The following is a 23,858-nucleotide window of genomic DNA, read 5'->3' on the forward strand; positions in this document are numbered from 1 at the left end:
ATTTTTATTGTAGGACTTTATGATTTATGAGTGATTTTCCTAGTGGGGCATTTAAAGGATATGAACAAACCTCAGCCTTTCTTATTTTCTCATGCATTTGAGAGGTAGCCTTCCTGCTGGTTAAATGTCTTTTCTTATAACCCCTAGGACTCCTCATGCTCTGCCATGTACATGGTAGTTATGTAGTAAATACTAAGTGGTAAAATCATGAATTTAGCATGATGTCACTGCACTGCAACTCAGCACTGTGCCCTCCTTGATATATGAGCTGGGCAAATACAAGACAATTAAGAAGGCAAAGACAACTACTTAATGCATTTGCTCATGGCATAAATCTGGGTTCCAGTAAGAATACAGCCTGTCTATAGAGTCTGTGTTTGTTTCTGAGATCAAAGGAGATGATTAACGTGTGAAACACCATTTGTCTAACAGTTCTCTGCTGACTTTATTTTAGTTAACAGGTAGATACTTGTCAGCCTACACATTTTATTTCTAGTATCAAGCTCAAAAAGTCTCTTGGCATGTGATTCTTTTATTTCTTGACATATACATAAATGGATTAAAAAGTATGTTCACCTAGAAAAACTGACTCCAGCCAAAAAAGCAAAACAGGTTTTTCAATGTGCTTAGATTTCTTGTAAGGTAGAAATAATGCACTGTCCACTTATATGCCCATGTTTCTGACCCAAGCTAAGCGGCTGGAAAAAGAAACTTGGAACAGTCCCAAGTGAATTTTGGAAGCCAGAACAATGATGAAACCTAAGATTTCTTAGAAATAGTTATAAGTGGGGATAATCCTACCTGGATAGTACTTTTCTATGGGTTTCTCAGCATAAGTCCAAACCTCACAAAAGCACCTTCAAAGACTGGGTTGCCCGGTGTCACAAGTATGGCAGTAGTTCCAATAGGGTGCATACATGGGCCATCATGTAAATAACGGTAAAAGCAAATCAAGGACCAGACGCCGAGATGTCCCCTTGTGTCTCATAGATGGAAGAAGAAGTATTTGAACTTTAAGTAGTTTTCCGTTTCTTGGCAGATGGCCGTTCAAATACATCTCGTACCCCAGCTGCCTTTTGTTTAAAGAACTTTGTGTTCTGGGCACTCTCTTGGCCCCATGCTGAGTCAAAGGAGGTGGTATCCTGATCCACAAGGTGGGTGTATTTGGTACGACCAGAACGCCCAAAGTTCTTGACCTGAGGGAAGAACAGATGATGAGTTACAGTACCAAACATATCATATCCCAGCCCTCAATATATTATTTTCTCGTGTTATTAAGGTACCCCATACCTGCATGACTTTGGGAAGAATGGTTTTGTTGAAATGATCCTCCAGGGTAGGTGCACTGAAATCTCTCTTATATACTTCTTCATCCTCATCCTGTAGAAAAGAGTCTTATCAACTTTTTGGTTTTATTTGCCATATATTCAAACCACAAATTTATGAAACTATGACAAGGAATACAAAGAAAGTAGAGATATTGAACCTTATCTTCAGAGCATACATCTAGTTGAGGTTAACACTCCTTTCTTTTATGTTCTTTTTTCTTCCTAAGTGTAGACATTTCCTGAAGGTTGGCTATATTCTGTCTGCACTCACTATGTTCATTCACTCATATGACTTTAACTCTGTTACAGGACTTGGAAATCTCTGATTCTGAATTTTCTACTTCCCATTAGCTTGAATATTCTGTTGGGATTTCAAACTCACATCTAAAGTGAAAATCATTTTCCCAACCATGCTAAAAATCAGCTACTTCCTGATTCAACTTTCTGTTAATAGGACCAATATTCTCTCAATAACCTAGATTCAAAATTTGAGTAATCTTTGTGCAGATTTATCAGTTGCTACTTAAAATTCTCATCACTTGGGTTATCATAGTTTTGCTTTGCAATCAATCTTACACACTGCCAGTGGATTAATGTTTCTAAACAACTCTTAAATCTCTACCTTGCTCAAAAACTTTCAAGCTTCTCTATTTAATTTTTAAAAATTTTTTTCTTTAGAGATTTGACAGAGAGAAAGGAACACAGAAAGAAAAACATCAATTTGTTGTTTCATTATTTATGCATTCATTGGTTGAGTCTTGTATGTGCCCCAACCAGGGATTGAACCTGTACCTTTGGCATATGAGCACGATGCTCTAACCAAGTGAGCTACTGTATTTTGCCACGTATGGTGCACACCTTTATACCCAGTTTTTAAGGGAAAAATAAGGATGTGTATTATACATGGGTATAATAACCCCATGCATAGCGCACACAAAAATATGGGTGTGTGTTATACACAGGAGTGCATTACACACAGCAAAATATGGTAACTGGCCAGGGCCTCTATTTTATTAAACAATTCCTCTGTGTACTAGCAAGGCCAAACACTGTATGGCCTTAATCTACCTCTCCTTTCCTTTCTACTTTCTGTTACAGATGATACTTTCTGCCTCTACTCCTGGTCCCTTTATCTGGAATGTCCTCCTACCACCAAGTGTCAGAAAGTTTATACATTAAATGCCACCTCCTTTATATTACACTTTTCAGTCTTCTACCAAATATAACATCTCCGTCTTCAGAAGTCCCACAGTACTTTTTCACTTTCCTTACATACAGTATTTTTTTGCCTTAGCTTCATTTTTATATTGTAAGCATTCTGAGTATTAAATAGTGTCCTTTACACAGTAAAAGCTCAAAAGGTTATTTACTTAATGAACTATATAACTACAGAGAATAGTTTTAGATCAACCAGATTATACACATATGTGGTGAAGGCATTGAAAGCACCATCTTGGTTAAGGAAAGCTTCATGAGAGCTGAGTCCTTTAACCAACCATACTTTTGGAGTATTCTTTTCCCTTCACTATAGAAAGGCCCAGTTTAAAGGTAGGACAATTAAACCATTTTTGTGAGACCTACTTTTCTCCTGTTGGAGCCTAAGAGTCCCTCATTTTATCTCAGAAGCCATTTCAACTTCACTCTCCCTGTGTAGATGGAAGACTTCGTATTTGAGTATGTGCACCAAGACTTTCACAGAAACCTTATGTATCTTAGCCAGCCAGCAATACACTTCTCTAAGAAGCTTAATTATCAAAGCCGCTGAAATGCTTAAGCAATACTTCATGACTTTGAAGCACTATAACAAATAATTCGTAATTCCTACCAACTCCAATGTAGAAAAACTATATAAAAAGCAAACATTTCTTGCTGAGTGGACAGACACTGATTTTGGAGAGAAGTAAGGAACCCTACACTGAAGATTTAATTTTTTTTTTTTTTTTACTGGTATCTGCAGTAGAAGGTAGGAATTTAGCTGCAGTTGGGTCTGGTACACAACATTTAAAAAAGCTAGTCTAAGTTTTTGATACAGTCTCCTTTAACATTAAGAAATAATTTAACAAGCTACACAGCATTAAAATAAATGCAATCAATGTTCCCATTCCTTAGATTGGGAGTAAAAGGGAGAAAACTGTACTTCAACAATGATTAAAATAAAAAAAAATAAAAAAAAATGTTTCCATTCCCTTTCTATCTCTGTATTAAGAAATTATTCGTGTTAATACAAATAATTTGGAATAAGTCATTGTTACTTTATGCAGAATTAACAGACATATTTTGGTCTTTACATAAAAAAATAAGATGACATATGCAATGATTAGATAATTAAACTTTTTCTGTGTGTTAGGTTAAGTCACTTTGTCAGCTCAGAATGAGGTGAATTGAACTTTTGCCATGCAAATACAAGTTCATGTGAAACTATTTGCAGAGCCTGGTTTGTGCATAACCAGAATTTCTCACTTGGCTATGAATAATAATACCTAAGTGTTTTTGAGTACCTAAAATACTCTAGCATCTACACTGATTACTAGGTCTCTATTTTCAGTTCCTCAATTCTTCTATTACATCATTTCCTCCTTCTGGGAGCTGGGGCCAAAAGAGAGAACAGTTGCTGCAACTTCTAATATCCTGTTGCTAGTAGATTTCTCTGTTGGATTCATATTCTTCACAGGCAAAAGGCAAAGGAGAAAGCTGACCAATGGCTGGCAAGTGGAAGTAACATTCCAGAACCATTTTATTCTTGGGGGGGAAAAAGATTTCAAAGCTTCTGAATTATTCCTACTGAACAACTTTCTCTTTCCCTTTTCATTTCTTACCATGAAGAAGGCACCCCGGTGATAGTACTTCTGTAAGAACTTGTATTTGCCCTTAACAGCTTTGTTGGTAATAACTTTGCCATTTGCTCGAAGCTCAGCTCGCCTCTCTTCCTCAGTAAGGTTTCGCATGCGTTCAATTTCTGCTTTCTCCTTCTCAAGCCTGTTTAAAGAACAAAATTATTAGCATCATTCCAGCTTCAGAAAGATCTAATTATAGGAGTATAACACAGTCCTATCTCTTTTCAAGCATTATTCACCTTAAAAAAAATTATTATGGAGGAAGGGAGAGATCGAAAGAAACATCAAGTTGTTCTGCTTATTTATGCATTCACTGGTTGCTTCTTTTTTTGTGTGTGGTTGAAAAGGTTTTGTTTTTACTTAAATTATTTGTTAAACTTTAATTATCCAAAGAGTTTACACGAGCATCCAGATTTCCAACTTCTCATGAAAAATCAGAAGCTATGGCACTCCAGGCCTGCCATCCATTGTCAGCTAGATCTAAGTAATGGCTGCCCTGGGTAGAGAAGCCTGGTGCTCTCTAGTCTACCATAGCCCCTCCCGGCCCACTGTCCTCATAACTTCCCTGCCTGGTCCTGGAAAGCACCCAAATGTGTGACCTCTGGCTTAGATAAGGGCCACTGGGAGATGCGGGCTCTACTAGTGAAATCCACTTGTAGCTTCAGCAGTTAATGCGGAATTCTGGAAGGAGCTGGCTATTTCTAGGAATTGCTCTCATGGTATTTTAGCAAACTATGTCAGATATACTTATGGCTTTCCTATTAAAAGTAAGCTTTTGCTTTGTTTACTTCTGCTTACCCTCTAGGCAACTACTATATAAGGCCAACATCATTTCCATATGATTCCACTTAAGACAGCACCTCTGTGCCAAGGCATTTGGTTGACTTGTGGTTGGCGTGAGTGTGGTTCCAGTCAATTTACAAACACAATTTAATGACCCATTTTCAACCTTACCAGCAATGTGGATGAGAGTTGGTAAGGAGATGAAGCCAGGCAGAACCATCAGGACCTTTAGCCTGGGGCTCCAGGGGCCCCTTCCCCATGGACTCAGTGAGGTAGGATCTGGGAGGCACCGGTTGCTTCTCATATGTGCCCTGACCACAGATGGAACCCCTAACACCTTGGCACATTGGGATGATGCTCTAACCAAATGAGCTACCCAGCCAGGGCCTATTCACTTTTTAAAATTCTAGTCATTGCCTGTTAGGAATCAAGATCAGGAGCTCAATAAATAAAAATGTGAGGTGGTCTTCATTATGCTTGCAAGATCAGGTATTGCATACTTACAAAAGTTGATTCCAGCCTTTTATGAGGTTTAGACATACTGTTTAATTTCACAATATTACCAATCCCCTAAAAAGCCACTCAGCTTAGAAAAAAACCCAGAATTTAAAATAACTGTAACACTTAATCGTATGTGTGCTTACATGTCACAAACCAAGGATTACCATAATTAATTAGATTGAAGGGACTTGAACCTTTTTTGGAGGGAGTGGGGGTAGGCACAGATCCTCTTTCTCCAGAAAAATGCAAGTATACACATACTTTTGCATACTATTTTAAAGGGTATGTGGACTCCATGAAGTCCAAGATAAAAACCTTAGAAACTGCAGGCCAGGAACAGAGTTTTCTATTGATGGTTTCCCACTGTAACCTGGGATTACTCTTTCATTCTTACTAATTTTCAGGAATGGGTGGTGCAGCTCAGAAATGATTCTGCTCTAACATAGTGAGTGTGTTAGATTATTTAAATGCCATAAATTCTTCCCCTCACAGTATGTATGACCCTTGCAGAAATGACATGAGAACCTCCAAAGATCTTGCCAGCTTCCTCCTTTGTACTCTTGAAATCCTGCCCCAAGACTGTTATGTCAGGAAGCTAGTCTAGCCTACTGAAGAAGGGACCTGGCTGGTGTGGCTCAGTGGACTGAGCACCAGCCTGCAAACCAAAAGGTTGCCAGTTAATTCCCTGTTGGCACAAGCCTGGGTTGTGGGTCAGGTCCCCAGCTGAGGGTGAACAAGAGGCAATCAATTGATGTTTTTCTCATATATCAATGCCCCCCTCCCCTTTCTCCCTCCCTTCTCCTTTGTCTGAAAATAAATAAAATATTTTTTAAAAACCAACAACAACAGCAACAACAGCAACAACAACAAAAAAAAACAGAAGAAGGGAGGCATTCTAGCTGATATTCCACACCAGCTACCAGACATGTGAGTGAAGAAATTTTGGACTTTCTAGCTCACTTAGTCCTTCAATTGGATGCACCTACATTAAGAGAGCCCAGGTGATATGAGCAGAGGTACTGTTTGGCCAACCCTCAAAATTGTGAGAAATAATCAGTTGTTCTGAGTCACTTAATTTTGGATTAGGTGGTAATGCAACAATAGAAAACTGGTAACAATGAATAACTTCTGTGTGTCTACTAGGAAACTAAAGGAAGTATTAGCTGGCACTCTATCATGAAGAAACACTGACAAAGTATGTTTCTTTTCCCTGATTTTAACAGCCACATTCCAATTACAGAAACTCACCCAGTTGCAGGAACCATAAAGAATGCTAGAATGGAACTCAGAGTAGGTGTTGAGCCTCAGAGCTATTCTACTAAAAATTTGTCCCATTAGCAGTATTAAACTCTAGGACCATTACTCACGCTTCTCGATCTTCTCTGTCCCTCTTGATTCTCTTTAGCTCCCGAACTTTCCATGCCTCATATTCCTCCTCATCGTTTTCATCATCAGTATTCAGTGCATCCAATGCAGCCAGGGATCGTTTGTTTTCCTCCAGCTCTTTCTTGGTCTCCTCTTCTACAATCTGGATAGGGAGAACAATTCAACTGTTGGACTTCCTTATTCTCTTCAGACAAACTAAGAACACTACTCCTTGCACTCAATCTTCACAGCCGCTCCTAGTACCTTGAGTGTGTATTTGCGCCTCTCCTCAGCCATGCGTTTTGCCTCTTGCTCCAGCTCCTTCTGTTTTAATGCTTCAGCCTCACGCTCTTGAACTGTTACTCGGTCCTTCCTATGGTGCAGAGGTCCTGTTATTTCCCAAAGCTCTTAGAGTGGAACTGTTCCCCTAAATCAAGTCCTGTCCAAATTAGAGAAAGACGATCTCTGGCTCTATTATTTGCAGAGAGCCAAAAATGGGAGTTGTATCAGGTCTTTAGAACATCAAAATTCCTTTCATCTTTACGAACTGGTTGAATAGCAAGGAACCTGCTAGACTGTAGTAGTAGGATTTCTAGCCATTAGGAAAGGAATAGGAATTTGCTCTTTAAGCTTAATTTTGTGTTTAAAATAATGTAAGATCTTGGGTGGATATGTGCTCTTTAATTGGAGATGTGAAAACAAGCTCAGACAATCTCCTAACACCAAGATATTCCTCAGCAAATACCATGCAGAACTAGGGCACTGGGCAGAAGACTTTCACTTAGTGCTTACATTTCAGAACAACATGAGGTAGGAAAGAGGCTTCTATCATCAGACCTAGAAAGTAGAAACTGTAGATTCAGGACTGTTTGTGAGGTACTTACTTTCGAATGAAGACTGGCTTCAGGCGAGGCTCCATCTCATCCTCACTGTCTGTGTATTCCTCATACTCAGACTCGGACTCAGACTCCTCCCCAGAACGTCCCTCATCTTCCACTTCCATGACTTCCATCTCTTCATTTTTTCTCTCCTGTGCTCGCTGACGCATCATGCCACGACGCCGTTCTATTTCCTATCAAGTCATATGTTGAAGCCATTAAGCCAAATGGCCCATGCTGTTAGGTGGCTTTATTTTACCCCTCATCAAGCTCAACAAACTTTGATCTGAGTAAATGCACCTTAGCACCATTGTATTTTCAATCCTATTCCCAACAGAGAACCCTGGTTTAGAGTTCTGCCAAAAGCAGTGATCTTGTGCCTTTAGGGCTTCAAGAAAGCAAGCAGCACAGGCCTCAGCTTTTTCTTGTACCCAGAAAGAATTTCCCATTTTACTTTACTATATACCTCATCATCAATTTCTTCTTCTTCTTCTTCACTGCTATCTTCTCGTTCCATGCGCCAAGCATCTCCTTCTACTTCTGAGTCACTTTCTCCTACCACTTCAGGTTCCACTATTTTCCGATGTCGAGCCAGTCTAAAAAACAGTATCTCCAAGTATAACACCAATGCTATAAAAATGAAGGTACTCAACCACATTTCTCTAGTCATAGAGCACATGGACATTATGGTTTTTTAAAAAATTAATATTGAAGCCTTGAGATGGTCAAAGAGGTACCAATTAAAGAAACTAATTCAAAGTGTCAGAGCAAATAGTCAAGTTGGATCTAAAACATTAAATGTATGCTGAGGCATGCTGGGGCACTACAACAAACTTATATGGGTGCACTGGGATATGTTTTATAGTTCGAGGTGGCTCATAGTTTTAATATTAGATCAAACCGTTTCCTTTCAATAGCATCCTATCTTTGTGAAACTGGATTTTTGGTCACTGCTGTGACAAAAAGCAGTGTGTGAGAAGAACTACATGAAAATCAGTATCGAACAAGAAATGACAGTGATAGTGCTGGTTTGATTCCAAGGTTTGAGAGGTTGTTAGTGTCTAAGAGGCACACAAATCCCACTAATAAGTAACTGTGGTTCTATAAAAATGAAGTAAAAATGTTTTTTCTTTTATGTGTATTATATTTTTCAAATGGCTAAGGTGTTAGGATATAAATATGTATTACATTTTTGGATCTAACTCCTTAATAAAATAAACAAAACTGCTTGGTCCTCGGGGTTCTGTGAAAAAATTCCTGAGGCAATATGCGCTATGAAAGTTTGGGATCTCTGGCCTGCTCTGTAACCTAATGTCTCAAACAATACACAATACACAAAATCCCTGATGGGAGGTTCCCTTTCCTACGTGAGACCATTTATCAAGCCTTTTTCCTACGTCAGTATAATTTCCCTTTATTAGCCTTTCAAATAAGTGGATAAAACCAATGTTTCAACTTTTATAAAACATCTTTGTTAAAAAGACTCCCTTCAACAAACCAACAAATGATCTGTGTTTTCTATTCCCTTAATGAGTTAGTTTGGGCCCTTGGACCAGTGGTAACCTGCTGTTTACTGGTTGCCACTTAATGGCTGTAAACGTTGGTCATGTTATTTTCCTAAATCCTTTGTGCCTCAGTTTCCTCATTTGTAAAATGGGTATAATAGTACCTACCTTGTAAGGTTATTGTGTCGATTATAAGAATTAGTAAATGTAATGTACACAGAACAGTGCCTGACAGAGTAAGTACTATTCAAGCATTAGCTATTGTTGTTGTTGTTCTTATTTATTAGCCTGTAGGGTTCAGGTCCAGGAAAACAGAACCCTAGTTATTACCTCTCTTCCACATCTTCACTAATACGGTTCTGCAGACGCCGTAGCCGAGGGTCGCTAGATGAATCCTCCTCCTGTTCCTCAGGCTCTGCTTCTTGTTCTTTGGCTTTCTTGATGAACTGAAATTCTTCATCCTCCTCATCTGAGGACTCCATAGGGGCATAGTCTGGCCTCTTTCCCGACACATAACGTTTTACCTTCACTTTTTCCATCGAAATCTCACCTGGATAAGAAAGATAACTTATTATGTTTCAGTAGCCTCTTACCTAAAGTCCTTAAATCATTGGCCTTTGTGGGTAGAGCGCTATGTCCCTTGTACATAAGAGTTCAGGGAGAAGGAGGAGAGGACTACCACTCAACCATCTATTCATCTAATGATATTTACCTACAAAGGTCAAGTTGTGGAAAAGTATTCTTGTGAATGCCAACACTAATGATAATGGGGCCAGCTTGGGTACAATGAAGTAGAGGAAAGCGAGCAGTCAAACAATAGAAAAAAGTCCCCCCCCAAAGGCAGACTACGGCCATCACAAAGTTATGCTATTCCACCTCAACTATATCCTTAAATAAATTTAGTAACAGTGCCCAGCAGACAGTAAGGGTGATTTAAGTGGGAACATAAAGTTAAAATGCTGCTCAGTCATTATTTTAGTTCTGCTGGAGTTTTCCATGGCAGCCTTCGTAATATATGTATTACCACATAACTCAATTTTCTAATCTTACCTATTTCTACCTTCTTTTAGCTTATGAGCTATCAAGCCTGCAAGTGTAGATAATCTCGCTCTTACAAATACCAACAATTTCAGTGAATGGAGAATGAAAACTAACCAACCCATTGTATAAGATTTGAATATGTCCTTGACAACCAAATTGGGCAGTCCAAAGGAAAACTTTAGGTAGATTCAGTTGTGAACATAAATATAAAAATACTAGATAACATAATAGCAAATGTACTCCAACAATGTAAACGCTAACAAAAAAACCTCTTAAGCCATCATGACCTAGTAGGATTCAGCCTAGAGCTTCAAGGATGACTTAACCTTGGAAAATTCATAGGGCAAAGGGTAATGTAAGATTTAATGTTTATACAGTTTAAGTCACATAATCTTAAAAATAGATACAAACATTATAGTTAATAATAAAATAATAAAACATTAGAAGCATTCTTTTAAAAAACAGTGGGCATTCCTACATTGTCCATATCATTCCTTCTAGTTAACATTTTATTATGGCCCCAATTAGGGCAATAAGAAAAGGAGATAAAACATAAGGCTTGAAAAGGAAGAACTGCCATAATTTTCATACCATATGATCATCTACATAGAAAAAAAACAAGATAATAAATGAACAAACTAACATAGAATTCAGGAAGAATGCTGGATAAAAATAAGTGTATCTGTACATTAGCCACATATATAATTCGAAAATAAGTTTAAAATACCATTGATAATAGCAACTAATCTATAAAATTTTAATGTGATTCAATTAAAAGTTGTTCCCAAGCAGAGTCTAAAATCACAGGGAAGGACAGGAGCCAAGACGATTCTGAAGAACAAGGTAAGGTCAAAGACCTTAACAGATGCCTCACCAAAGAAGATATACAGATGGCAAATAAGCATATAAAAATGCCTCACATCATATGTCATCAGGGAAATACAAATTCACACAACAATAAGATACCACTACACACCTATTAGAATGGCCAAAATCCAGGGCCCTGACATTAAATACTTGCAAGGGTGTGAAACAACAGGAACCCTCACTCATTGCTGGTGGGAATGCAAAATGGTACAGCTACTTAGGTAAGCCTACACTTATACAACCCAGCAACTGCAGTTCTTGGGTATTTACCCAAATGTGTTAAAAATTATGTCCACACAAAACCTACACACTGACATTTATTGCAGCTTTGTTCATAATAGCTAAAACTTGGAATCAATGAAGATGTCCTTCCTTATGTGAGTGGATAAACTATGGTACATCAATACAATGGAGTATTATTCAGCACTTAAGAAAACAACAACAACAACAACAAGAGAGTTATCAAGCCATGAAAGAAAAGACATGGAGGAACCTTAAATGTATATTACTAAGTGAAAAAAGTGAATACCCAAAGGTTATATACTGTATGATTCCAAATGCATAACATTCTGGAAAAGGGAAAATTATAAAGACAGTAAAAAGATCAGTGGCTGCCAGGGGTTGGGTGTGTGGGAGGGATGGATAGGCAGAACACAGATTTTTAGGTCAGTGAAAATACTGTGTATGACACCATAGTGATGGATACATTTTCCCAAACCGACTGAATGCACAACACAATGAGTGAACATTAATGGAAACTATGGACTCTGGGTAATTATGATGTATCAGTGTAGGCTCATCAGTTGTAATAAATATACCCTGGCAGAGATATGGGAAATCTCTGTATCTTTCCCCCAATTTTGCTGTGAACCTAAAATTGCTCTAAAAAAATAAATAAAACCAGAAGAATAAAGTAAGGTGGGGTGGAAAGGGTTTTTTGGGTTTTTTTTAATCCTCACTTAAGAAAATTTTTCATTGCTTTTAAAGAGTAAGGGAGAGAGAAACATCAATGCAAGAGAGAGAAGAATCAATTGGTTGCCTCCTGTATGTGGCTGGACCAGGGCTCAAACCCACAACCTAGGTATACATGTGCCCTGATGGGGAATCAAACCTGCAACCTCTTGGTCACAGGACAACACTCCTAACCCAGTCACACCGGCTAGGGCTAGGGAGTGGGAAGTGTTTTTATACAGATTGCAAGGCTCATTTAAATTTATAGTAATTAAAACAATATGTCATTGACTCAAGAGGTACATACAGACCAGTGGAACAGAGTAGAGAGCAGAGAAACAAACCTATATGAGAACTATATTACAGAGTGACATTAAAAAGCAGTGGAGAATGGGTGGGCTAGTCAAACAATGGAGTAGTAGGGACAAATGGCTAACTGTAAGGTAAACAGTAAAATTAGATCTCTGACACCCACACACAAAATATTCTGGACGGATTAAAGTTCCAAGTGTGAAAAACATCTTAAACATATACATCCCTACCCGACTATTAGCTCCTCAATTTAGAGTCTGTATTGCACAATTGTGTATCCGATTCTATTTAGTATTATACAAACACTAAGATAATAGAAAATCTTTGTAATTTAAATATCTATGATCTCAGTGTAGGAAAGGATTTCTTAATATAATAAACAGCACAAACCACAAAAGATAAAATTGATAATCTGATAACACTAAAACTAAAAAATGCCTGTGTAACAGAGCACTACATAATTTAAAAAAACAAACCCCAAACTCCCAAACAGGGTAATATTACAGATTTGGGAAGTATAAAAACAAACCAAATAGAAAATGGGTAAATGACAGAAACAGGTAATTCACTGAAGAGAACACCTAGGGAGCTGAAAAATATCTGAACAAGAAGATGCCTAAACTTACTAGCAATCAGGGAAATGCAAATTAATATTTCACACCCATTAGACTGAGCAAAAATGTAAAAATCTCAAAAAATCATGAAATCAAGTGTGTAGATAAATATATGGGGAAATAAAAACTTCATGCTCTTACTGTGGAGAACAACTGGCAATAGGTAGTTAAGTTGATGATGAACTACTGGGAGTCTACAGTAGAGAAATTCTTACACAGATGTACTAAAGAAATACCTTTAAGAGCGACAATTGCAGCACTGATTGTAATAGGAGAAAAAATAACACAACCATCACTCAGTAGGAAATAAACTGTCGTTTAACTATACAATAGAATTCAGTTAAAAATGAGTAAATTACATCTATATGTATCTAAAGGATACTTTACATGTTTAATTAAAAAAAGAGACAAGTTGCCCATGGATAGGTACAGTATATTTAAAAACCAACACCCCCCCGATATTATTTTCCAAAATCCTTACTGGAAAAACTCTTTGACTCTTTATTCTGACTACCACAAACACATACTGTGTCCCTTCTTCCATCTGCACTCACTGGAATTATACCATTCTTTAAGGGTCAACTTAAGTGCCACCTTCTTCAAAAAGCTTTGATTACCTCAATCTGAAGAAATTATTCCTTCTCTGCTCTCACAGAGCCTGGTTTCACCTATGTGACAGGTATTACAGATGTGAAAGACCTCTTTTTGAATATCCCAAGTCTACTAGAATATGAGTTCCTTAAGGTTAGGGGCACTATCTTACACGACTTTGTATTTACTTCAGTAAATACAGTCACTGCGTTGGTTTCAAGTTTAAAAAGTTTAATAAGACATGGTTCCTGCCTCAGGGAAGTTATGAGCTTATTATGTAGTAGAGGGAAACAGACACATAAATACTTATAAGGATAAGAATTATAGAAGCAACATAAATAGAGTGCATGGATAACAAATGAGGGATTATATCCCGCAAAACGCCCCGCAAGCAGCAGGCATTCATTCTGTATTAGTCTTACGAACTGGTGGATGCAAAAAAAAAGAGGAGTGCTTGGAAAACGTAAGCATATAAGAAACAAGGAGATAGAAGTGTTCCCCCCGCCCCTCCCCTGGCCTTGGCAACGCGATAGGGTGGGAGAAAGTCGAAGAAATAGGGAGGAAGGTCTTAAGGATCTGCGGGGTTGGGGTGGTCGGCCGGGGGTAGGTCTGGAGTATGCTGGGGAGGGAACAGGAAGATCCGATTGGAAAACAGCTCAGCACAGTACCTTTCTCATTACGAACAGGGACGGCTCCGGCCGTGGACTGAATGGGCGGTTGTTTCATGAGTGCGCTTGGGGCCGACATGTTCATGGCTGTCGTGGTACTCCCGAAACTTCACTGATTCCAAACACTAAACACCTGCAACGTCAAAGAACAGAAAAAAAAACCCCCTCTACACCTAGAGGAACTGGACGCTGAAGCGCGACTGAGGGAAACTTCACTCAAAACCGAGCTAGAAGAACCGGAAATTGCGACCAGAGGATTGTGGGATTGTGGAGGACCTCTGGGCTCCTATCTTAGAACGTCGAATGTGTTACAGCGCCAGTACACAGTCTGCCCTATAGTTCTCAGTATCGTAGTATTTGGACGCCACTTCTGGTGGGAAATTACTTCTGTTGGGCTTTTTGCTCTTAAGACCGTTGCAGCGAGGAAGGTCAGAATTAAAGGTTTTGTTTGTTAGCTTCGTTTGAAGCCGAGGAAAATAGGATAGTGAGGAATAAGAAATCCTGGGGATAGCGAAGGGCGATTTGTCCAGACTGTTCAAAGTTCAGAATTAGAGTTTAATTGGGATAGAAGTCCTGCCAATAGCACCTGATCAGCCCAGCTGATAAAGCTGAGTGTGTTGTGGTGCTGGATATTTTAGTGACAATTGGCTGGTGGTGGTGATTTACGCCAGTGTCACACACACACACACACACACACACACACTCCAAAAAGGGGCCAGGGACAATGCCTGAAATCTGAACACTCTCTTTTTAGGGTTTCCAGTTAAAGTTTTCGGAGACTGCCTATTTAAAAAAACCTCAAAACATGTAACCGGCTGGAAAGAGTTTGTAAAGTCCATAGGTATTAAGTACTTGCGTTTACCATGCTTAGCTCTCTGTAAGGAGTATGGAATATTGTTAAATGCCTTATGTTCTCAAGAAGCTTGAATTTTAAAATAAAATAAAGTATATAAATGTGAAAAATGAAAAAAGCTTGAATTTTATTCAAAAAGTCTTAAAGGGCATAAAGAATCATAACAGAAGCAATTGCAGTTCACTAGCTGGGTTGTGTAGAAAACATTGGTTAATTGGACGTCAGAACACATTTCACCATAGAACGGATTTTATAACTGCTGTGGTGGAGAGAGACTGGACGCATGAGAAAAGTCTTGAAGTCCAGAAATAGTATGGTATGATATATTAGACACTATGAAAAGTTCGATTTTACCAGTGGTTTTTGAGTCAATGAGTGGTAACAGGTACCACTCATTTGGCAGGTACCAGGTCCTCGACGGTCTTGCAAGGTGTTAATAGGATTAGTTCTCAAATTATTTCACCTGTGTTTTTTCACGGGACCTAGGTTGGGAGGAGAAATAAAATTGGGCAAGTGTCCAGTGACTAACAGTGGAGGACCCAAGTAAATAACCAAGGGAGCAGTTTGGGCTAAAAAGAAAGGACCTTAATTTTATACTATGAATTTGTCAGCTCCAAAACTATATTGTAGAGGAGTAATTATTTGGGGGGGGGGGAAGGCAATTGTTTTGGCTCACGCAACCCGGAGAACAGAAAAAAACAAAGTTTAATATGGCTGTATCTAGCTTTGCACAGCGGCAGTATTGTAGCCAAATGAGATTTCTCCGAGGCCCGATTATTTCTAACTGGAGAAAAAAATAATATGGCTGTAAGAAATACAGTGCACTAAAACCTGACGTTACTTTGTGATACACAAGTTATTTGATTCACAATTTTTCCCCAGCCTTTGGGCTTTGTAAGGTCATCATTAGTATCTTAGTTAACTGGGGGGCAGATGATCAGGCGAAATTTAAACCAGCTAAACGTTATTAGCTTTTGAAAAAACATCAAAATGCTTCTCTTTCTAGAAGACAATACGATAGCCATAGAGCATAATATTCTGGTGGTGGGGTTATATGGAACCAGGGAGTCCGAGGTAAACTCTGCCAAGTTGATTTTGACTTCCTTTCCTTTCTATTCTTTGCTGCAGGGGTCCCGAGCCTCCGAGCCACAGCCTGTTAGGAATCCGGCTGCAAGCAAAGCTCGCAGGAGCTGCGCCTCCTGTCTCCCACCCCGTGCACCGCGGGTGAGTGAGCGAAGCTCACCTGAGCTCCATATCCCGTCCCCCCCGCCCCCCCCCCCCCCCCCCCCGCTCCTTCCCCCGTCGCCCTGTCTTCCGCGAAATCGGTCCCTGGAGCCAAAAAATTTGGGGACCGTCTCTTAGGGCATCTGAGTGAGTCTGAATCTTTTCTGGGCTCACATTACAAAGCAAGGTAGTTTTTCATCAGCAAAAGCGCCCGTGTTTTTCAAAGCGAGATCCTGGCACCGGCAGCATCAAACCATCAGGATCCAAGGTAAAAAAAAAAAAATGTCCATTCCGTCCCATGACAAACTTAAGGAATTTGAGTTTGCGGTGAGCGCTGTAGCTCGCCCTGCGCCCGGCCCCTCCCCTCCCCTCCCCTCCCCACCCCTCCGGGCAGTCAGCTGGGATCTGAGCGCTCTGGAGCCGCCCGCCTCCACCTCCCGAGGCCCCGCCTTCTGCCCAATATTGGCGGGAAGGCCCCAGCTGCTAAGCGGCCGAAAGATGTCCGGGTTGTACGCAGCGGCTGAGGAGACGGCTGGCTCCAGACAGGCACTCCAAGAGAAGGTGAGAGACGGCTCCTCGTTTTCGCGTGTGCTCCCACCGCAGTCTTCGTGGGGGGTCTGCCCGGCACCAGGACCTGGTGCCCCGTACTTCCCTACTCCAAAACTGCCGTATTTTTCTCCCCTGGGGCATCTCGCCGTTTAACCGGCTTTTCCGGGCGTGCTTCAAAAGAGAAGTCGCCTCCCTGCTCTGGTTGTCCTCTGTGGAATCTAGACGTACAGCGTGGACAAAGGTTCTTTTCAACCCCCGATATAGTGCAGGGTGGGATCAGGACTCTACACTTGCTTTTGCAGCAGTTATTGTCAGCTTTCCACTCTGGGAACAATTACAGTTACGCGGAAGCTGACATGGTAGACTCCTCAGTAACACATTATAGTCATTATTATTATTGGTTTGGTAGACTCATATGGGCAAGAAATGTGTCCCGTATAATAAATAACAGTATTTGGGTTAATGAATTGGGTATCTAGATTTTGGGTGGAAAAAGTTTCCTTATAGAATGTCAGTTTGGATTTATGTTGTCATTATGCTGTAGGAATTAGATTTATTAGCTCTGTAAGAAAAGGTATGGGACCTGGGATTCTAATATTTCTTTTCTTTTCTTTATTTCTTTTTTTTTTTTTTTTGGTCTGAATAGGCGAATGAATATAAAGAAAACCAGAAGATCTCTCATGTATCTCTGAGACCGTTACAGGCTACAGTTTTAGAAAAAATACCTAAGGTGTGTCTTGTCCCCTTTTCACTCAGTGATTACAAGCCAGGCGAATTTAAGCTCCCCAAATCTCTATTAAATAAGAACTCTAAGGATGAAGTGGCATGTAAGAAATGCAAGAAGATTGAAATACAGAAAACTTTCACAACGGTTTTAATTCCAAAGACGAAAGGCACCACATCTTCTAAGGCAGAATCCACTCTGCAAAAATCACACTTAGATGTTCCTGTGGCAAATAACAAACGACAACGCCTGAGCACTTTGGATACAGCGGTCCTCGGTGTTGATATGGAAGGTAGTCCTGACGGAGACAGTGATGAAGACACCACATTAGGCCTGGTAAGAGTTTAATTACTGCTTATTCAAATTGTTCTTATTTTAAAAAATTGAAGTTCTGATAAGCTAAGTTTATCGAGGGTTTCTCTAGCTCAAACAAATTATTTTACCTAATTTGTGTTTAGTTGAAATTTTCTATTTTAAATGTTTAACAGAGAAGTTTCCTGGGTTAATTTTGCTCTTGGTTTTGATTTGTCAAGGACAGGATTGACTTAATCTTCACTCTGCTTCCCCTTTTCAGTTTATTGCACTTAGTTTAGAGTTTACTCACACTTTATGGCATCTTGTTCACCTTTACATGTTTATGTACAATATACCAAAAGAAGTTGACCTGTGGGACATAGGGCATTTGAATGATCCTTGATGTCACAGTATGAAAATCACCATTAATTGGTTGTATTGGTGTACTGAATAATATTTCTATTAAACACAAAAGGAGATAAATGATGAGGTACTTGAGAAAATCTATTAGCTCTACTTAAAATAATAGTTCAAATCGGTTTAAAAAATTAGGCATCTAGCCCTGGCTGGCCTAGCTCAGTGGATTGAGCGCGGACTGGGAACCAAAGTGTCCCAGGTTCGATTCCCAGCCAGGGTACATTCCTGGGTTGCAGGCCATAACCCCCAGCAACCGCACATTGATGTCTGTCTGTCTGTCTGTCTCCCCCCGCCCCCTTCCCTCTCTAAAAATAAATAAATAAAATCTTTAAAAAAAAATTAGGCATCTAATTCTTTTGGCTTCTGTTGCCTACCAAGAGTGCTGTACATCATTTAAAGTGACACATTTTATGCAAGATAAAACTGCACCACTGACAAAAAGTTGATGGAACCAGAACAGAAAATGATGGTAGAAAAAGGGAGATAGGATAACTGAGGTGTTGTTATGAAATAGGAATTCAACTTATGTTTTATTGTCCCAAAGGTAAGAACTAGGACCTATGGTGGGACAGTGTGGCATAAATCCTAAGTACATTGGAGTGGGAGGGAGGGGGTTGGAAGCCCAAGTTTTAGGCATGGCCTAAGAAACCTTGTGCTTTTAAGCAAATCGCCTCTACATTGAGGAGACTGTATAAAACCTGAGGTCCTCAAATTCTAGCCTGTGTTAGAATTACCTGGAGGGCTTGTTAAAGCTCCTTTGCAGGGCTCCACCCCCCAGTTTCTGATTCAGAAATTTGGGAGTGGGAATAGAATTTGCATGCCTAACAAAGTTTCCTAGAGACACTGATACTGTTGGTCCTGGACTGCACTTTGAGAACCACTGGTTTAGATGATATCTTTGGCCTCTTACACTGTAAGATTCTGGGTATATAAGGCTCATATGAAGCAGATTTTAGTTTGATGTAAAGAAATAGGGTCAGAAATTAGGACATGAGGTAGTATTAGAATCAAGCAAGGGTCCTACGTGCTCAGCATACTATTTCTTAGGACAAACTGAAAGATCCAACATCGTTTACAGAACATTTCGTTCTTTTGTTCTCTTTGCTTTCATCAATTATCTTTTTGGAGTGAGGTAACTAAGCCTTTGTGGTACCCTGCATAGGAACAGTGTTTATTTTTAATTTTATTTTTAGGAACAGCGTTTAGTGTATTAATTTATCAATCTTCCTGAATGAAGTAAGGCTTTTGCCATATCACAGACAAGTGTTGGCCTTAAAATCTAGAATCTTATTCTTTTTTATGGGAAATTTGCTAAATTTTCTCTCAGCTCTTCTATTAAATATTTTAACTTAATAGTTATTTTTTTTTAATTTTTGAGCAAATTTTACACTTACAGAAGACTTGCAGAAATACAGAGAATTTCCAGAAATCTCTCACCCAACTTCCTCTTATGTTAATATTGTACATAATCATAGAATATTAATCAAACTAAGAAAGTAACCTTGTTATAATACTATTAAATACAGAATTTATAATGATATCACCTATTTTTCCACTAAAGTTCTTTTTCTGTTCCAGTATCCAATCCAGGATCACACAGTGCATTTAGTTGTCATGTCCCTGTAGTCTCTTCAAATCTACGACAGTTCTTTAGTCTCATGACTTTGACACTTTTGAGGATTACTGGACAGTTATTTCATATAATGTCCCTCAATTTGGGTTTGTTTTCTATTTTCTCATGATTTGATTAAGGCTTTGCAGTTTTGGGAAGGGTAATTGGGAAATTAATGTGTCGTTCTTGGAGCATCTATCAGGTGTACATGATGTTGATATATTTTACTGGCGATGTTGACCTTGATCACTTGGCTAAGGTAGAGTCTGCCAGGATTCTCCTATGTAAACTTACTATTTTTTTCTTTGTAATTACTAAATATTTTGAGGAAGATACTTTGAGACTATGCAGATACCTGTTTTCTGTCATTAAGCATATGTTTTTAAATTGAGATATAATTCACATAAGTAAAATTTACTATTTAAAAGTAGTCAATTCAATGGTTTTTAGTGTACATGCAAGATTGTGTAACCTTTGCCATTATCCAGTTTCAGAACATTGTCTTCACTCCAAAAAGAAACCCCACACCCATTATTAGTCCTTACCCCACCTCCTCCCTACCCTAGCCCTAGAAACCATTAATCTACTTTCTGTGTCTAGATTTGCCTATTCTGGACATGTCATATAAATGGAATTGCACAATATATAGCTTTTTGTGTCTGGCTTCTTTCATTTAGCATAATCTTTTCACAGTTCATTCATGTGGTAGCATGTATTGGTATTTATTTGAATATTCTAGTGTATGATATATCATATTTCATCAGTTGATGGGCTTTTGGGTTGTTTCCACTTTGACATTATTATGAACAATGCTTCTGTGAGCACTTGCTTATGAGATTTTGGGTGAACATGTGTTTTTCATTCTCTTGTATACATACTTAGGAATGATTATTTTTGGATCATATGGTAACTCTTTAACTTTTGGAGGAACTGTCAAACTGTTTTCCAAACTAGCTGTGTCATTTTTACACACCAACTAGTAATGTATGAGGAGTCTACTTTGTCCACACTCTTACCCATACTTGTTATTGTTGGTCTTTTTTAAAAATTAAAAAACCTTTCATTGTAAATAATTTACATCACAAATAAACAGTGTAAAATGTACCATCTTAACCACTATTTTTAATTTATTGATTTTTATTTTATTTTTAATTTTTAAAAGGTTATTTATTTATTTCTAGAGAGAGAGGATTGCCTTCCTCTCTCTAGAGGAAGAAAGAGAGGGAGAGACAGCAATGTGAGGTTGCCTCTTGTGCACCCCCAACCAGGGACCTGGCCCACAACCCAGGCACGTATCTGAATTGGAAATTGAACCAGCAACTCTTTGGTTTGCAGGCCAGCACTCAGTCCACTGAGCCACACCAGCCAGAGCTACTTTTTGATTTTTAGAGAGAGAGGGGAAGGAAGAGAGAGAAAAACACCAATTTGTTCTGCTTATTTATGCATTAATTGGTTGATTCTTTTTTTTTTCTTCTTTATTATGACCTGGCTAGGGGTGTAACCATAACCTTGATGTACATGGATGATGCTCTAACCAACTGACCTACTGGGCCAGGGCCCTTATCTTAACCATTAAAAAAAAAATCCTCACCCAAGGATATTTTCAGTGATCTTTAAAGAGAGGGGAAAGGAGAGAGAGAGAGAAACATAGATGTGAGATAGAAGCATTGATTGGAAGGCTCTTGTACATGCCCCGACTGGGGATAGAACCCACAACTTAGGTATGCAACCTAGGTATGTACTCTGATTGGGAATTGAACCTGCAACATTTTGGTGTTTGGGAGAACGCCCCAGTCTACAGAGTTACCTGGCTGGGGCAATCATTTTTAAGTGTGCAGTTCAGTAGTGGTAAGTACATTTACATTGTTGTGAGACCAATCTCCAGGACTCTTTTCATCTTGCAAAACTGAAACTCTATACCCATTAAACAATTCTTCATTCTCTGCCTCTGCCAGCCCCTGGCAAATGCCATTCTACTTTCTGTCTCTGAATTTGATTATTCTAGCTACCTCACTCAGTGGAATCATATGATATTTGTGACTGGCTGATTTCATCTAAGATAATGTCAATTGTTCATCTTTTTGATTATAGTTATCATAGTGAATGTGAAGTATATCATTGTGAGTTTGATTTGTATTTTCCTAATGACTAATGATGTTGAACATCTTTACATGTGCTTATTGGCCATTTGTACTTTGGAGAAATATCTATACGAGTTCTTTGTCCATTTACAAAATTCAGTCAATTCAGTTTTTTAAAATTGTTGAATTGTAAGAGTTCTTTATATATTCTAGATACTTGACCCTTATTAGATACCTCATTTGCAAATATTTTTGTCTCATTATGTGGATTATCTTTTCACTTTTTTGACAATGTCCTTTGACATGCAAAATTTTTAATTTAATTTTTAATTAAAATTAAAAAAATAATAATTTAAGTACAGCTTATCAATTTTATCTTTTGTTTCTATGCTTTTGTGTCATATTTGAAAAACCTTTGCCTAACCCTGGTCTGGTCAGTTGGTTGAAGCATTATCCATACACTAAAAGGTTGTGGGTTCCGTCTCTGGTCAGGGCACATACCTAGGTTGCGGGTTTGATCCCCTGGTCTAGGAGCATACGGGAGGGAACCGATCAATGTTCCTCTTTCACATCGATGTTTCTCTCTCTTTCCACACCCCTCCAAAATTAATAAACATATGCTTGGGTAAGGATTAAAATACATAAATAAATACCATTGCTTAATCCAGGGTTATGAAGATTCACAGCTATATTTCCTTCTAAAAATTTAATAGTTTTAGCTATTATATTTAGGTCTTTGATATATTTTGAGTTAATTTTTGAAATATGTTTACTGATTTTTAGGGGGCGGGCAGAGAAAGAGAAAGAAATATTGATGTGAGTGAGAAACATCAACTGGTAACCTCCCATATGTGCCCCTACTGGGGATCTAACCTGCAACCTAGGTCCATGCTCTGGCAGGGAGTTGAACTCCCAGGCTTTTGGTGTATGTGAACAACGCTCCAGCCAACTCAGCCATTCCAGCCAGGACTTGAGTTGATTTTTATATATGATATGAAATAGGGCTCCAAATTCATACTTTTACATGTGGTGTTTGTTCCAAAACCATTTGTTGGTAAGACTGTCAGAGAGGTGGGAGGGAGGAGGAAAGAGGGAGAGAAATATCGGTGTGAGAGAGGCACTGATCCATTGCCTTTTGCACACGCCCCACAGGAATCCAACCTGCAACCTTTTGCTTTGCAGAAGGATGCCAAAGCAATTGAGCCACACCAGTCTATAGGTTTATTTCCAGATTCTCAGTTTTATTCCATTGATCTTTTGGGTTGACCAAAAAGTTTGTTTCTTTCCATAAGATGGCATTAGTAGCACTTTGTTGTCTTTAATTTCATTCAAAACAATTTTGTTAGATTGTATTATGTGACAGCTGTCATATCAGCATCCATTGGAAAAAAAATTGGTGAATTTTTGTGTAGCCATTTTAATATTGACAATGGAAGAAAATACACAGCATTTTCAGCATAGTATGCTTCATTATTTCAAGAAAGGTAAAAACGCAACTGAAACGCAAAAAAAAAAAAAGACTTGTGCACTGTATGGAGGAGGTGCTGTGACTGATCAAATGTGTCAAAGTGATTTGTGAAGTTTGGTGCTGGAGATTTCCTGCTGGTTGATTCTCCAGTTAGGTAGAAAAGTTGGTAGCGATCAAATCAAGACATTAATTGAGAACAATCAACATTATACTACACAGGAGATAGCCTACATACTCAAAATATCCAAATCGATGAAGTTATTGGTGAAAATGAAAAAAATGTGCCTTTTGTTTTATGGAAAAATCCATACGTATTTTTGGGCCAACCAAATATATGCCTATCTTTATGCCATTACCGTGGCATAATTACTGTGGCTTTGTAGTAAGTTTTGAAATTG

General features: G+C 38.8%; 2 protein-coding genes across 2 annotated transcripts in view; one reads left to right on the top strand and one right to left on the bottom strand.

The window, feature by feature from the left end:
* Positions 1-89: 89 nt before the first annotated feature.
* On the bottom strand, positions 90-14,485 carry MFAP1 (microfibril associated protein 1). Its single transcript, XM_028506475.2, has 9 exons — positions 14,239-14,485; positions 9,525-9,744; positions 8,156-8,285; positions 7,696-7,883; positions 7,076-7,184; positions 6,814-6,974; positions 4,145-4,304; positions 1,291-1,380; positions 90-1,196 (listed from the first exon to the last, which is right to left on the bottom strand). Exons 1-9 carry the CDS (start codon positions 14,321-14,323, stop codon positions 1,014-1,016), a joined length of 1,326 nt encoding a protein of 441 aa, XP_028362276.1. The 5' UTR covers positions 14,324-14,485; the 3' UTR covers positions 90-1,013.
* Positions 14,428-23,858, top strand: part of WDR76 (WD repeat domain 76) — a 54,837-nt gene continuing 45,406 nt past the window's right edge. The window contains exons 1-4 of the mRNA XM_028506157.2: positions 14,428-14,666; positions 15,578-15,634; positions 16,220-16,876; positions 17,511-17,924. Coding sequence (XP_028361958.1) covers positions 16,598-16,876; positions 17,511-17,924 — 693 coding nt within the window. The 5' untranslated portion in view covers positions 14,428-14,666; positions 15,578-15,634; positions 16,220-16,597. The remainder of the gene's footprint in view (positions 14,667-15,577; positions 15,635-16,219; positions 16,877-17,510; positions 17,925-23,858) is intronic.

The sequence above is a fragment of the Phyllostomus discolor genome, chromosome 1 (assembly GCF_004126475.2).
Source record: "Phyllostomus discolor isolate MPI-MPIP mPhyDis1 chromosome 1, mPhyDis1.pri.v3, whole genome shotgun sequence".
Taxonomy (NCBI): domain Eukaryota; kingdom Metazoa; phylum Chordata; class Mammalia; order Chiroptera; family Phyllostomidae; genus Phyllostomus; species Phyllostomus discolor.